This window comes from Platichthys flesus, chromosome 21 (genome assembly GCF_949316205.1).
Source record: "Platichthys flesus chromosome 21, fPlaFle2.1, whole genome shotgun sequence".
NCBI classification, from domain to species: domain Eukaryota; kingdom Metazoa; phylum Chordata; class Actinopteri; order Pleuronectiformes; family Pleuronectidae; genus Platichthys; species Platichthys flesus.
In genome coordinates, this window is record NC_084965.1 from 3,653,207 (window position 1) to 3,668,521 (window position 15,315).

The following is a 15,315-nucleotide window of genomic DNA, read 5'->3' on the forward strand; positions in this document are numbered from 1 at the left end:
TAAAGTGGGAAAGCAGCTGGTCTTGGCTGAACAACCTCCCCCTATCAGAGTGTGGACAAACACCAGCGCTGCGGGCAAACAGGGGGAAGTGAAACAGCAATGTGATGTGTGAGCTCATCTCCTTCCTGTTTGTCGAAAAATAGTAACGGCGCGGGCTGGTGTCAGACAACCGTTGACCATTGGGTTTAAATTCAAAACCCGAGAAACATTAAATGCGTCCGACAGGTATTAAAAAGGTCTTCGTAGTAAAGCCAATTCTGGTTAGGCCCTGTTCGACTGACCTCATGAAGAACTTCACTCTTGGCAATGGCTTTTTCCCTTGACTGCCTCAAGTGATTTTTTCAAACTGGCATTAAAAGGTGTTTTCCTGTTCCCAGTGGTCCCGACTGTTAGGTGGAAAGAGACAGAACTCTGAAAACATGTTGCCAAACTGAAAGGTGGATGATTCACATGTGTTCTCAAACCACTGTCACCCATATGTTTGAGGCCTGCAGTGGTTTCTCAGAAACACTGAGCAGCTTTTGGCTCTGGTGTTTGGCTTCTCCATCGGCAACAGGATTTTAGGATTTACTGGTCTGACTCATCAGACTTGGCATGTGGGTTTAAGCCTGCCATTGGGTGAGGCAGCATTCTCCTCCTGTTCCACTTCCGGCATTTTACTGTTTTCAAAAACCCTTTGCTACAGGAAACAATGGTCTTCTCACTTCCTCTAAGTGCAAATATTCCAACTAGAACAAGAAAGAAAACTGAACCAGCTACACAGTTACTAAAGGATTTACACAGTACTTATTCTTGCTGCTTTCTCGTGATTGGACATCCTCTTTAACTTATTGCATTTATTATCTTCCCTCCACTTGATTTTGTTATTACATCCTTTTAGTTAAGTGCTTTCTAAATCCCTTTGTTTCCACACCCAGAGAGGAGGGACCCACCTAAACAACTATTCTGAGGAAGTAGGTCATACTTTTAAACTCGTCCCAACAGCATCAGCGTCATCGAAACGTTGTACCCAGACAGAAAAACAGTCCAGGCATAGAAATCACTTTGAACTTCGCGAGTTCTTCCCATTTTAGGGCATGGGTGAGCAGCGGTTGATAGATGGTGTGTTGGCAACAAGGGCCTTTCGGTTTCCTGATTTATTTAGTCTCTTTATAGTCCAGACTTTTGCTATTTCGGTTAAGACAGTACTTGGAACGCATGTAAATCCCAATTGGGGACAGGATCAAGGACTATAAATGTTTGGACTTCAACACGGAGGAATCTAAAGAAGTGATGCTTGTCCCGGTGAGACATGGCCGTGTTTACCGACATGGACGGTCAGTGATTGCTCTAATGGAAGAGATGATGACACAAGATCTAGTGTTTCTTCATGTGTTTTGTCTCAGGTTTCAGGTTTGGCTATTTTTCTGACATTCCGAGGCAAAGAATGTAATTCTACACCGGCGGGGGAGGGGCTTTCTGTCCTTAAATGTATGATATAGTTTGTTATTGAAATTTGTCCATATTCTCTGGATGGAAGAAACCTATACTTAATTGGATCTAAGAGGGACTATACTGATTTACAAACTTAAGTTAGTAACAAACCTGAGACAAAGGTTTATTGTAAAGTACTTCTATCTCTCTCACTTACTTTAAGTATCGGTATTTATGACAACACTACATTTTTACATGATATACGTGTCATTATGATCAAGTATTTTAATTTGTCGTTATTTTATTGACCGAATTTGCCAAATAAAGGCTTTCTTGATTGGATATATGGAGTAAAGGTTTTAGGTTTTCATTCACAGCCAACTTATTGTCAGACCTATGGCAGCAGGGCTGGAACACTCTCCACACTGATCCTCTCTGACCTGACGCCTCTCCCTCGGGGGGGGGTCAGCCAATCAAAAGGCCAGGGATGGACTTTCGAAGCCATGTGCAAACGTAACTTTCCAACAGAGAAACACACACAAACACACACTGTTTTGAAGAGTGAGGTAAGCGGCGACTGCAAAAAAGAAGAAAAAAAGAAAGAATTTGCAGTCTTTAATATGGAATTCAAACAGCCGGTTTCACTTCAGCACATGTCGGAGAGAAAGGAAAACAGCTTTTCACGCACTTTGGCCGACTGGCCACTGGATGTTTCCCTCAATAAAATGCCAGCTATGCACAAACAAACAGGGAAGCTGCACAGCATGTACTGTAGGCATAGTAGGGCTGAACTGAGTGCTTACCCCGCAACATAGGGGAAAGCCTATTACAAGACAAACACACCCTGAATACCATGGTGTCAGTGTGTGGCTACTTGGGCCAGACACATGGGCCAATGGTTAATGACAGTGCTCCACTGCAGATGATTATAAGATTTAGAGAGATACCACACACACACACTGAAAAATACTTATTCCAAATGGTATCCCTGTCCAAGAACACGAACAATTTTAAGATTATACTTGATTTTGAGAAACGACACGGCTCTTATTAAAAGGTCGTAATTCCTGAGGGCAGAGATAAGCTCATCTTTACTGGAGTCCAGGAATTGGACATCCTTGTTCTGTGGGTTTACAAGGAGATAAAAACCATGAAGCTCATCGTCTGTTGAACACATTTGAAACTCAAGTTCACTATGCAAGAGGATTTATCCCGATGGTCAGAGCCCCAAGCAGGTGAGGACGGACTGATGAGGACACAAATCTTCTTAAGAGAGATATTTTCCATTCTCTGCAAAGCCCTGCTTCTCTCTCTCTCACCAGTACCCCCCCCCCCCACCCCCGCTCACCCCTGAGAGTGGATTTGAACAATTTGCGATGCTCAGTGTGTTGCAGCGGTTGTTTTATGATGAAGTGCTACGAGTGCTGGAGTGTGCTTTCTTTCTGCTGAAGCTTCTTTATGTCATCCAGGCCTGGTCTGCTTCTACTTACTTCCTACATTTCCTGAAATAACTTTTTCAGAGCGTGGCCCTAAACACGTTGCTTTTTGCGGGATCTGGAAACGCGGGGCAATAAAAAGCTTGAGTTGTGATCACTCAGCTCTATCATTAAGACATCTTGTGGCCGTGTTGCATCAGAGCGTTTTGAGGTTCTTGGCGGAGGAAATGGCGTTTCTTTCTTTGGTCGCGGGAAACGAAGATGAGGCGATTTCATCTTCAGTTTTCTGTGCGGAAAGCAAAAAACTGAAACATGGCACTTTGATGTTCTGGTTGTCATTGAAAAAGACAGTTAGTGCCAGAAGAAAATGAAAATAAACTAACTCCAGAATCTCCATTTATGCTCCTGGCTACTAGCTTTTACATGGGAGGGACTTCTCTGATCAAATACTTCCTGATTAAAACCAGATTTTCCAGTTTCGGAGTTTGATGGACCAACAATGAACTCACTCAGATTGTGTAAAGCTTGATGCTGCTTGATTAAATACAAGGAGACTGCTCGGCCTTGATGGAGGCATGTGCTCTGCTGAGGGACATTCCAGTTTGTTTGAGAGGTTGTGGTTTAGTTTTTTTCATATGTTCATATTCTTGAAAGAAAGACATGTTTTGTTTAAGCATAAATATATACACACACATTCCATTTATATGATTTCCTGTTTCTTGTTTGCTGTAAATCATCCCATGACCCCTCGGCTCAATCTTGTGACCCACTGGGAAGCCCAACCCCCCAGAAACCACAGCTCTAGGGCACCTTGTTCTACATCTCAACACAAAGGGCTCCTCCAGTCACATGCCTGTTCCTCAAGCTGCTTGTTCTGACCGTGTCCGGCCTCGTCTGTTTCGAGCCGTGCAATCCAACACTCCCGACTCAGCGCTGAGGCAAAACGGCTGTCGGAGCAAACAACTCTTTTGTCTGGTCTGTTTCTCGGTGTGATTACAGCCATTACAACTGAAGCCCGTCATCTGCAGAGGCAAACAGTTGTCAGGAGGCCTTTCGGTGGGGCAGCTTCTAGGAGCTGTTAGTGCAACACGGATCATGTCGGAGCCTCCATTTGCACTTGAAGCCAGAATGCGGGGGGGGGGGGGGGGGGGGGGGGGGGGGGGGGGGTCAAATGCCCCTTGGGGAGATCCCTGTTTGGCAGCTTCTTGTTTAGCATCCCACACACACTGGAATCCTCTGGTAAATCGAACAGCCTGTGTGTGTCATGGCTGAGCCAGAAGCGGAGGTTGGGACGGCTGGACAAGTGTGAAACCTTTGAAATGTTGTCTCTCTCCCACTCTCCCAGCAGAGAGCAAAAAAACAGGACTGCATGCCAAGGTCAACGCTTTGTTTGCTAACACAGCAAATATGGAAACACCTCGGCCGACTTCTGCCAATTTAACTCTGGGCTGCGGCCAGAGCAGCGTTCTGACTGAGCTCTGGTTTACATAGAAGCTGAGAGGGAAGCCAGAATTAGAACAAGGGAGATAACAAACTGTAAAATCACAGCTGCAAAATCTTCTGCCGCGGACATAACTTCCTCATCAGCCGTGTTTACGAGGAGCCGTTGAATAATTGCTTTGATTATTCTCATAAAGGGAAAATCAGCCGAACAGAGGTGTGATGATTGCAGAGCGCTGTTGATGGGGAAAGATTGCACTGGTGGAAATGATGATGATGATGATGCTGGGGTGAGGTCGTGGAAGGAGAAGCTGGAGAGGAAGTAACAGCCGAGCGGAGGACTGATGATTTACTGAACAACCTCAGTCACCACCATCACTCAATCCAACTCTATCCAACTCTATTTAAACTCTATTCATGCAGGACCGAGTCGTGATGACTGTGCCATACATCACATTCGAGGTATTTCAACTCACACAGACGTGGCAAGGAGCAAATACAGCAGCGGCCTTAAAAGGGGAAAAGTCCTGGATTTCACAAACGACTAATCAGATGATCGAGGGACAAAGAGTCCGATTTTGACAGTGGGTTTATTATCAAAATATCTATTTGGTAAAACGGACATTCTGTTTTGAGCTTTTATTTCTTTTAGGTGTTGGGGCTGTTATTGGACAAACCCTTCATCACTCCCTTGGCAAAACCAATCATTACCTAATAAATATACAATTAGAATAATAATTCTAAGGGATAAAGATTGATTTCTGCAGCTTGGTACCAAAAAAAAATATAGTCTCTAAAATGTGAAGGTTTAATGTATTAATGATATTTTTGTGACTGAAAGGTGTGAAAACTTTAAATTGGTCTTTTGGAAACTATAGCAGACAATATTCTCACACTATACGCATCAGGTCTTGCCCCAAATAATTTTAAATCTAATCTCAAGTGCTGCATTTTTAATCTTGCTTTAAAAATCAGATTGAGTCTGTTTGATGAATCTGATGCCTGTCGTCACTTCATCACAAAGTTGCACATTGGTTCTTTTATTCATGTGTTGTCACCTTCCTTTGTCAGGATTATAAAGCACATTGGCTCAACTCCTATTGTTTTTGATGTGTTATATAAATAAATCCGACTTGAGTTGATTATTTTCTGGCTTTTCAGAAAATGGAGAACAGTGAAATGTGAAAATAATCATTTGTTGCAGTCCTGGTTTCAAATCATTTGAAAGTGACAATCTTTTGGTTATTTGGACCAACCTGTATATTTGAAAACATTATCGTGAGCTTTCAGAACTTGTTTCTCACAGTTTCACAATGTCTCTTTTTCTTGTTTCTAGGCATGAGTCATTCAAAATATAGTAAACAGAGACTGCAACTGAATTTTCAAACACCAAACATGAGTCTTTGAACAACAACTGTCTGTAGGCAGGAGACCACACAAAGTCCCGGCCACACGGAATGACAAGTCGCTATAATCCAGTGAGAAAACTAAGACGTGTGTAGAATAAGTGTAAATATTCAACAGTGAATAAAACAAATACACTGACAAACTCTCACTGTGGGTTTCACAGCCGTGCAAGTGGGAGAGAGACCACCAGGGGAGGCAGGAGAGAGAGAGACTGAAATACACAGGCAAGCAGGGGGATCAGCAGTAAGCACACACAGGACAAACACACACACACAGACACACACAGACACACACACACACAGAGAAAGGGAGAGAGAGACAGAGCTGTAAGGCTTCATTTCCTGTTTGGATGGGAGCCATTCTTCCTCGACGTGAGGTCAAAAAGCCGCCACTGCAGCACACAGACGCAACCCCAACAGTCTTTGCTTGTGTGCGTTTTCATCACAGCACTGATGACACACTCTCGCACACACATACACACACTGGAGTGTTATGGCATGCGGCTGCACATCCAAGGAATGAGAACTGGAATGAAAAAAGAAAAAACTCACACGTGCCAGACAGACTAGGATTACAAACACAAACTGAATCCCTATTTTACACACACACACACACAGCCAGCTGACTCTTGTGATCAGATAAGAATATTGTGTAATTGTAGTAATTGCTTCATAGTGAAGCACACAGCTGTGGGAACAAACTGGCAGTGTGTGTGTGTGTGTCCGTGTGAGAGCTGCTTGTTGCATCCAGCCCGTTGTTGTGCAGCTTTGTCACTGGTCACTCGGTTCAATTGGCCTGCTCTGGATCTAAGCCACTCACACAGATGTACTGTGAAATGCAGCCACACCCATTTACCCACAAGTTGTTTTATCACATCATCAGCACATCTACATGTCCACTTGAGTGATAATCCCCCCCCCTCCCACACTTGAGGTTTCACTGATCAGTTGCGGCCTGAGAGTGACTCAGTGTTTCCTCCCCGACATTGATCATTTGTTCATAATAAACTGCTCCAGCCCGACTTTACTAAGAAAAGACGAGGGGGGGGGGGGGGGGGGATCTTCATTGCACTCAAAAAAGGATCCTGCACACATCTGCACACAAACCTCTGAGGGGGTTTTCATTTACTGCTCAGAGAGTGAGGGAGCGTAGCTGAGGGCGAACACATCACTGGCTATTTTCAGCTCAACAGTTTATCAGTGATGACCCGGTCTTTGTTTTGTTTTCATAACCACAAAGAAAAGGCCCCCACGTGCTATTATACCAGGCCTATTCAAACAGTTTGAATTATAGATGACAATTTCAGCTTGAGTTGAAAAGTTATAACAGAGTATGGGATATTATCAGCAGCCATGTCTCATTCAAGACATCACTATCTAAATGAAACTGTCCCAGGCTCCAATAATCTGACTGTCAGCTAAATGACTGCTTCTTGTTGCTTTGTCAATGATAACTATTTCTGGTTTGAACATTTATACCACGGAGTTTAGTTTTTATTTTTAACAATGGGTCTATATGGTGCAGATCATTTGAGGAAACAGCTACTCCATGAAACCTCAGAGCTCTTTAAAGGAGGGGGGGGGAGAGCATTCATAATCAGGGCACAGGAGCTGCAGAATGAACACTGGCTGTGCGCACACACACACACACACACACACACACACACACACACACACACACACACACACACACACACACACACACACACACACACACACACACACACACACACACACACACACACACACACACACACACACACACACACACACACACACACACACACACACACACACACACACACACACACACACACACACACACACACACACACACACACACACACGAACAGTATTCTCCCCCGTCTTTCCTCTATTCGAGGGTATCACAGAGAGGTTCTCAATGTGAGGCATTTCTTCTGCCGGGCAGACAAAGCGCCCCCTGTTCGCAGCCGCTTAGCAGCCACTTCACTCACAGCGCAAGGTGGAAGCCCAGCGAGCCACTCTATTCTCCCATCGGCCTTTTCCGCCTCAGCGCTGCAAAGAGAGACTCTGGATTGTGAATGACACAAACAGCCGGGGGGGACACACGTAAACAAACACCTGACAGCTCAAACTCCAAAATCTGTGCATCGGTGACGCAACACGCAAAAAGATGAACTGAAGCTGCTCAGCGAGGCGGCAGCTCGACAACGACATCCACTGAATATCAATAAGATATTATCTTAAACTATGGTTCAATGCACTTCTATGATAACACCTATGATTCAATGATTTTAGAGGCTTCATCGAAAATGAAGCTGAATAATTTCTGCTCTTGATTGAAGTTCAAATAATTAGTCCAACATGAGGGTTTGACCGACCCCCCCCCCCCCCCCCCCCCCCACCACCACCACCGAGGGGCCAGCAGAAAGCTATGTGGGGTCATGAATTATTAACTGGTTAAAGGGCAGGAAGATATTATTGTACTTAGTTACTGGGTATTGTTAATCGTGTTACTTGATTGGTTGAACTGGTTGAACTGGTCACAACAAGTCAAATGACAATATTTAAAGTCTGTAAATCATTAGAGCTGTTCCATGGTTAGAATTAATACTTATTTCACTTCACACTGTTAATAATTTGAAGATGTCAACCAAACCAACGATAGTTTAGCAATAGTCAAAAAGAGAAAAATATCTTGACAAAGAGGATAAATCATTAGTTTCAGCTTTACAGTTATTTAAATGCAGACAGAGGTTGAAATGATTAATTATTGATTCATCAAAGTTCTCGTATCCAATAACTGAGCCAAATTATGCATCTGATACGTTCCCTGTTAGTCCCTGAGCAATTCCCTGTTCCCAATATCAGTCTCTCCTACCAGCACAAGCAAAAGACAAGACAAGACGTGTTGTATTACAGCACATAACCCTCTGTACCCAACCCAGTGGGATGCATCAGCTCCAGTCGGAGAACGGCCACCACCATGCAGACACACCCTGACCAGAGTGAGCCCCACGTCAGTGTGGGCAGACCAATGGAAACGGCCTTGACGCCAGACAGACGTCTCACCACTGACTCACTGACACGTGAATGTAAGCGAGCTGCATCCTGAGGCATCTCCAGCTTCGGGCATGGACGGGTACAAGAAACTTGAAAAAGGATTCGACTACAGATGATTATGTTTAGCCAGTGAATTCTGAAGTGTGTTTATTCATGCTAGGGAGGATTTATCATATTTGAACTGGCACGGGAGAACTTTTCTATCCTTTCCTCTCCGTTATAATAACAACATGAACCCCGCAAGCTACAGACTTTCCTCTCCCTCGTCCATTCAGCAGAATGCAGCGCCGTCCTCGAGGGCCGAAGCTAATCTAATGTCCATGAGCAGCGAGAGCAACACGATTATGATCCACCTCTGAACAGGACAGTGGAGAGCAATAAAACACGCCCACAGCCTGTAGAGCTGACAGGCCGGCCTCTTTATTATTAAAACAGAGATACGCTTCATTACGGCAAACACATAAGAACCTGGGCCGACACTAATCCATAAAACAACAACGAGACGGCGATGGAGACGTTGTGAATGGAAGAGTCAGAGCTGCTAAGATCATTCATAATTCCCAGGGATAAATTAGAAAAACACAAGACGGATCCACAGAGCAGCTACGGTGAGGATTTGAATTAAATTTACTTTCCTGCATTCCTTAAACCAAAGCAGAGGGAGCACACGTCTCTGATGACCACCAGCTGACCCAACTTGACATGATCTAGGTCATCTTCACCATGGCTCCAAAAAATACACAATGAGCTGGAATAAAGCATGAGCTGGAATAAAGGAAGAATGGAATTTCCCCAGGCGCATAGCATGACAGAAGTCCAACAACATAAGTTAAACCGAGGAATTCACTGGAAAGAAGCTCCCTGACGTAAAGCCCCATATCTAACTGTCTCTCAAAGGCTTTTCTGGTGTCGCCTGCAGGGGTTGTCATCGCGACTAAGACAGGCGCCGGCGTCATGGTGACCTTGGTATCGCCCGAATGTTATTTGCCGGGATATTGACTTAAAACCTGAAGGAGTGTAAATATGCCTGCTCTTTCATTTTCTTTGCTTGTCATGATCCATCTTCCATTTCCCTCTGCAGGTCCCTATCTCTCTCTCTGATTCGCCGGGTCTCTCTCTCTCTCTTTCAAGCCCTCAAGTCTGACAAGTCCTCTTTCCTTCTATTAGACTGAAAGTCTGACCTTCGCTGCTGCCTGCAAGAGTTTCTGGCGAAGCTGTGTCAGAGGAAATACAGAGATAGCAGAGACAGGAAGAGACAAAGCCAAAGCAGCTCAACCCAATACGACCATTACACCACAGAGCGTTTTCACATTAACAAGAAACTACAAAAATGTATCCTGTTTACACTATAATTTCCAATTCATGATGGATTCAATCATGTGTGTCTTCTGTGTGATGCAGGTTTTTGTGAATCCAATCTATGGGAAGCCACGTGGCTGGAGCTCTCTGTTTGATTTGTCTGAGCTCTTAATGCCTTCTTTGGATGAGCAGTTGGATTTACCTGCACATGGCAGAGGCCTCATGCTACACAGGGGAAAGGTTAGGAAATGAAAAAAGATTGATTTATTCCACAAAACTATTTGATGCATCACTATAGATGTTTATCACAGTAGAATGTTAACCCTACAAGAGCTCTATTGTGACTCATCATGACTTAAACGTGGCCTGTTGCTTGATCCCAGCTTCAAGTCGGCTACAAAGATTAAAATAACTGGGACCAATGGCTAAAGACAAGAATATTAAAAAATTGACAAATAAACATATCCAACTGTTCTTATCTACAACTACTAATATTGCTTCAACATGCATTCTGGCATGGTTAGATGTGTCTGAAGCAAAACCTTGAAAAATTAAAAACTGAAGCTCCAATATCCATCGCTGATGTGATACAAGTTTGAGAATGTGAATTAATCACACACAAGTCTAGTATGTGAAGGCCTTGATAATTACAAATTGAGTGTGTTCAAACTTTGTGGTAACTAAAGACGTTGTGCAGTGTGTTTCTTTGTCGACAGTAGCATGTTAGAAAGCCACACAGAAAACCAGTCATTCGGCCAAACACACAGACAGCCACACACTGGGACAAGAGTGAGAAGCTAATAAAAGGAACCATGGATATTACAGAAGGCCTCGCACTGTGTTTGAAAAGAACCGAGTCAGTGTGAAAGTGAGAGGAGAAGTGGGAAATGTGGGGCACCATTCTTCACAGCTGTATGGTTTGTGGTGTGTGTCGTTCTCTGACCTGGGAAATGTGGTTGATGGAGGACTCCATGCGCCGCAGCTGCGAAGCCTGGATGTCCAGCAGCTGCAGCACATTGTTGGCTAAGGCATTGATCTGGTAGGCTACACTGGCCAGGGACTGGGTGGTGTAGGCTTTGGTCTCCTCCAGAGCTTTCCTCTTGTCCTCGGCCTGTGCACAAAAAAAAGGGATTAGAGAGAGGGAAAGAGAAACAGATGAAAAAAAAAACCTGCTGGTTGGAGAAGAACCCAATTACTGTTACTATCATGTAACAGCCTCATCCATCTTTGAGCTGCAGATCCAGGTCAGGTTTGTGGTGGATTCTGGCCAATAGAGCAGCCAAGACCTTTGATCCCAAACGACTCTCTCCCCTGATACTACGCTCTGTCTGGAGGGATTTAGGATGATATAACACCTCCTGCTGCAGCAGAGGTACTGAGTGAGCGGCTTACTTCTAAATGCTTGACATCATTTTACATTCTTGATGTATTCACCAATAAAATGCCTAATTTCGGTTTTAATAAGACATTTGCCAGTGACCATTTGGACAGTTAAATTATCCAGAGCTCTAAACAACGCAGACTTTTAATTTGGCTTCAATATTTGATCTTCACTCCAGATAAAACACAAGCAAACTCCTAAATACCAAGATATTGTGTTACTCAAGAAATTGATGTTAAAACAATGATATTAGTTATTGCGTAACCATTGAGCCATTTTCTTGCTTAAAAAATACATGTTTCTAGACTATACTCATAATCGTATATAACATGATAAGGAAGAATAAAGTGGATAATCTTAAAGATGTGGAACAGGATACTTTTGAAACTAGCAGGGGATTCAAAGTACATAACGATATAAACAAAGTAGGTACAAGCTTTTAGGGAAACAACAATAAAGCAGTTTGTTTCTTGGCCTTACTGGGCCCCCATCTAGCCACTATGCTAATATACTTAAGCAACTGACTTCTAACTTTGAATATAAGCTTTTCCGAAATAAATTATACACACATTTTAAGTCATGGCTGACGGAGCAGCATGAAAATACTCTGCAGAGGACATGTTCTTTACAACAAGTCCTGTCACACACTGTTCCACTGCATTCAATGATGTAAGTTCAGAAAGTGGCCAAACCACACAAACTGTGGTAATGACACGTTGTAGGAAGCCACCTCACATCACATCAAACAGACTGAGGCCGTGAGCCGAGCTACGAAATGAGCCACCCTGTTTGATCTTGGTGGGCTCTTCCCAAAGCAGAGTCCAGAGAGCAGTGCCTGGGGGGGTGGGGCGGTGGGGGGGACACTGGGGTTTGATAACAGGCTGCAGAGGCATGGGATTGATGGTGGAGGAGATGATTACTGGTGATGGAAGCTATGGGGACTGGAAACCAGGAAAATAGGAGACATTTGATCACCAGAAGATGGGAGGAATGGATGACGTTGGAGAATAACCATGTCACTGCATGCCTCATTACTGATCCCCCATGGCAGCACGTATTTAATCCAGTAGCGATACACACGGCTAAAAGCTCTGCTGGTAAGCTCCGGCCGGGTGAGGAGGTGACAGTGTTGGTGTTGTTTCTTTGGCGGGAATCAGAGCAGCAGATGTGTTGTGTGATAACAGCCTCAGGAGGGAGGAAGGAGGAGAGATTCCTCCAGAGGGCTCGGAGCAAAAGGCCATCTGTTGAATGTGAGCACACGCAGACACCTTCTAATGACACGGCAACACCCGACGTGGGAGAGGGTGTAACAGCTGCAGGAGAATGTGTGAGGACAACAAAAACAAACCAAGGTAAAGGAGCTTCACATCCATGATGGCAGTTTTTTCTGCAGGAGGATGCAGTTTTATTGGTGGGATATGAGACTTCAGATTACTGAGCCACATTTGCTTGCCTGTGCAGAACCACTGGCCTACTTTTACCATCAGGCTGCAAGTCAGAGACAGTGTTCATTTAACACAAAGCACAAACATTGTTGGGCCTTAGAATTTTATTTCTACAGGAAAATCCATTTAGGACAGAGTAGTGTGTGACTCGCACTAGGGGCTAAAAGTGGATATCGCAATGCATATTACAATTTCAATATCAAGAAACTGCCAAATGTGATGGTTTTTAATCAATACCTTTGAGCTGTGAATGCAAAATAGATGCTTCAGTGCTCAAATGCTGCAGTCAATACAGCACAGTGATTACATGTCTGCAGTTCTTACAAACATATCTATACACAGTAGTCTGTTCCTCCATCCAAAGCACTACATGTGATGTTGTTCAATTCAATTTTCTTCAATGGCTGCCATTCATCCCTTTCTAATAAGTAAATTTCCATACTATCGGAGCTCATCGGCCACTTTGCCTGAATGCTCCCTTTATTTCAAGATGTAAGAGATGAATTCTGTTTCATTTTGACTCAAAACAGACATAGTTTCATAATGAATAGGGGGGGAAAGGGTCAGTTCTGAAGTTGAGTTGTGAACACTTTGTCTTCCACCCACTTCAAGATGCTGTTGCACAAAAATTGAAGCCTGTTCAATCACCTCCCTCAAGGAGGTTCTGTTTTTGCCCCTTGGTAGAAGGATTGGATTCTCACCAATTCTTACGGATCTTGATGGCAAGAAGCAGGCACATTCAGGGGACTGATATCTAGGAGTGCAATTTGGTGCAGCGTCATTGACTTTAAGGGGGCCGTTGGGCCTTGTGCTCGACTGAGTGCCATTCCAGTTTACAGATGTAAAAATGTAAAACCAGGCCTTAAAACCAAACACCACATCTCTCATTATTTCTTCTCCCAAAGAAACAGGGGCTGCAACTATGAGGCAATGAACAGACATCTACTGAATGGGACGGGCTACAGCTGATCTTTAGCATCCTCTTCAATCATACAACTGTAAATCTGTTGCATGACACATCGTTTTAGGGGAAGAAATAAACTGATTCAGCACTAGTTGAATGGCAGATGGCGGATTCATCTTTTTTGGTACTTCTGGATGAACTGATCCAAACTGCATCAGCGGACAGAGCTGTGATGTGAGGTCAGTGACGAGCGCTGGGAGGACAGATGTGACACTAGATTGCATTGCCAGTGTGGCATCTTAGAGTCGCTGCTTGTTCATGCATCAGAGGTCGGATGTGCACAAATCCTCAGATTAACCAGATTGGTTGTTCAGTTACCCAAGAATCTGCACTTGCCGTGACGTCTATCTTCAGCGAGAGAAAATGTTGCGGTGGACATTTGGAGGAATGAGAGCAAACGCTTGCCAGGAAAAGAACAAAGCGAGTGCTTGCTCAGTACAAAAGGTAGATAACAGCACAGCAGAACTCAGTGTACTCTACGGCAGCAGGGGAGAGAATGAGGCGATATCCTTTTAATGCTCCGGGGGCACTTTATCTCATATTTCTGAGCTGAGTAATGACTGAGTGAAAGAGTTTACAGAATATCTAGGCGGTGGCAGACAGGCCGTCAGCACCTTAGCCGGGTTTAGAGAGGGTGAATCGAGGAATATATAAAGTCTGGGGCAATAAGGGAGTGGCAGCCACAAGAATGGATTCGTTTATTAGGAAGTTTTTTGAATCTCCCGAGGTAGAAAACTGGATTAATACTTTAATCTCACACAGTCACCAATCCAGTCTGACAGGATAACGGCCGGCAACTGCTGAAGGGTTGTTTTTCAACAGGGTGGTGCAATGCCTTGCTGTCAGGCTTCTTTGAGACAGTAGGAAGGAACAGTCCAGACTTCCTCCCAGAGGATAGAAGCTGTTCAGGGGTCTGAGGAGGGGTACCTGCCCCTTCACCCAGAAGCCGGCATGGGCAAAACTAGGAAGTGGACAAAATGAGAGTTCCGTCCTGACTGCATGACATGACTCATAGAAAATGTCGGTAATAAAAAATATCTATTAACTCATGAGGGGTTTTCACCAGTCCTTCAAAGTTTTGAACACGACAGAGTGTGTCTAAAAATCAAACAGCCGTGTTTCTGCAGTTCTACAACCTGCCCCTCCTTTGTCAGCTGACAAGCACATCTGAGTTTCTCTGCTCCCACTTGTCCGCAGGGGAAATGCACTCGGAACAAAACAGGAAAAAAAACACTTTCAGGAATGTGTGGAATTCTGGCAGATGTTATACGTCTCTAAACATCCAAGTGTTGTTGAAGAGCTCTGCCGTGGACCAGAAGTGTCAGGAACAAGCTCGGAAGAAGAAAGAAAACAAACACTGAGATGGACTGAACAAAATGGGTTTATTTTTCTCTTCTGTAAACTGGAACCTCGGCAGGAGTGGAAGCTACAGTCCAGAGCAGAATGAGTGATCTGTGAATCCAGCTGGAAGGTTGGATTAACAGAT

At 44.1% G+C, this 15,315-nt stretch overlaps 1 protein-coding gene across 10 annotated transcripts in view; it reads right to left on the reverse strand.

Annotated features, from left to right (window-relative positions):
• Nucleotides 1–15,315, reverse strand: part of abi1a (abl-interactor 1a) — a 38,675-nt gene that overhangs the window by 17,939 nt on the left and 5,421 nt on the right. For all 10 annotated transcript variants that reach the window (XM_062379389.1, XM_062379390.1, XM_062379392.1 and 7 more), the window contains exon 2: nt 10,983–11,150. In XM_062379389.1, the coding sequence (XP_062235373.1) occupies nt 10,983–11,150 (168 nt within the window). The remainder of the gene's footprint in view (nt 1–10,982; nt 11,151–15,315) is intronic.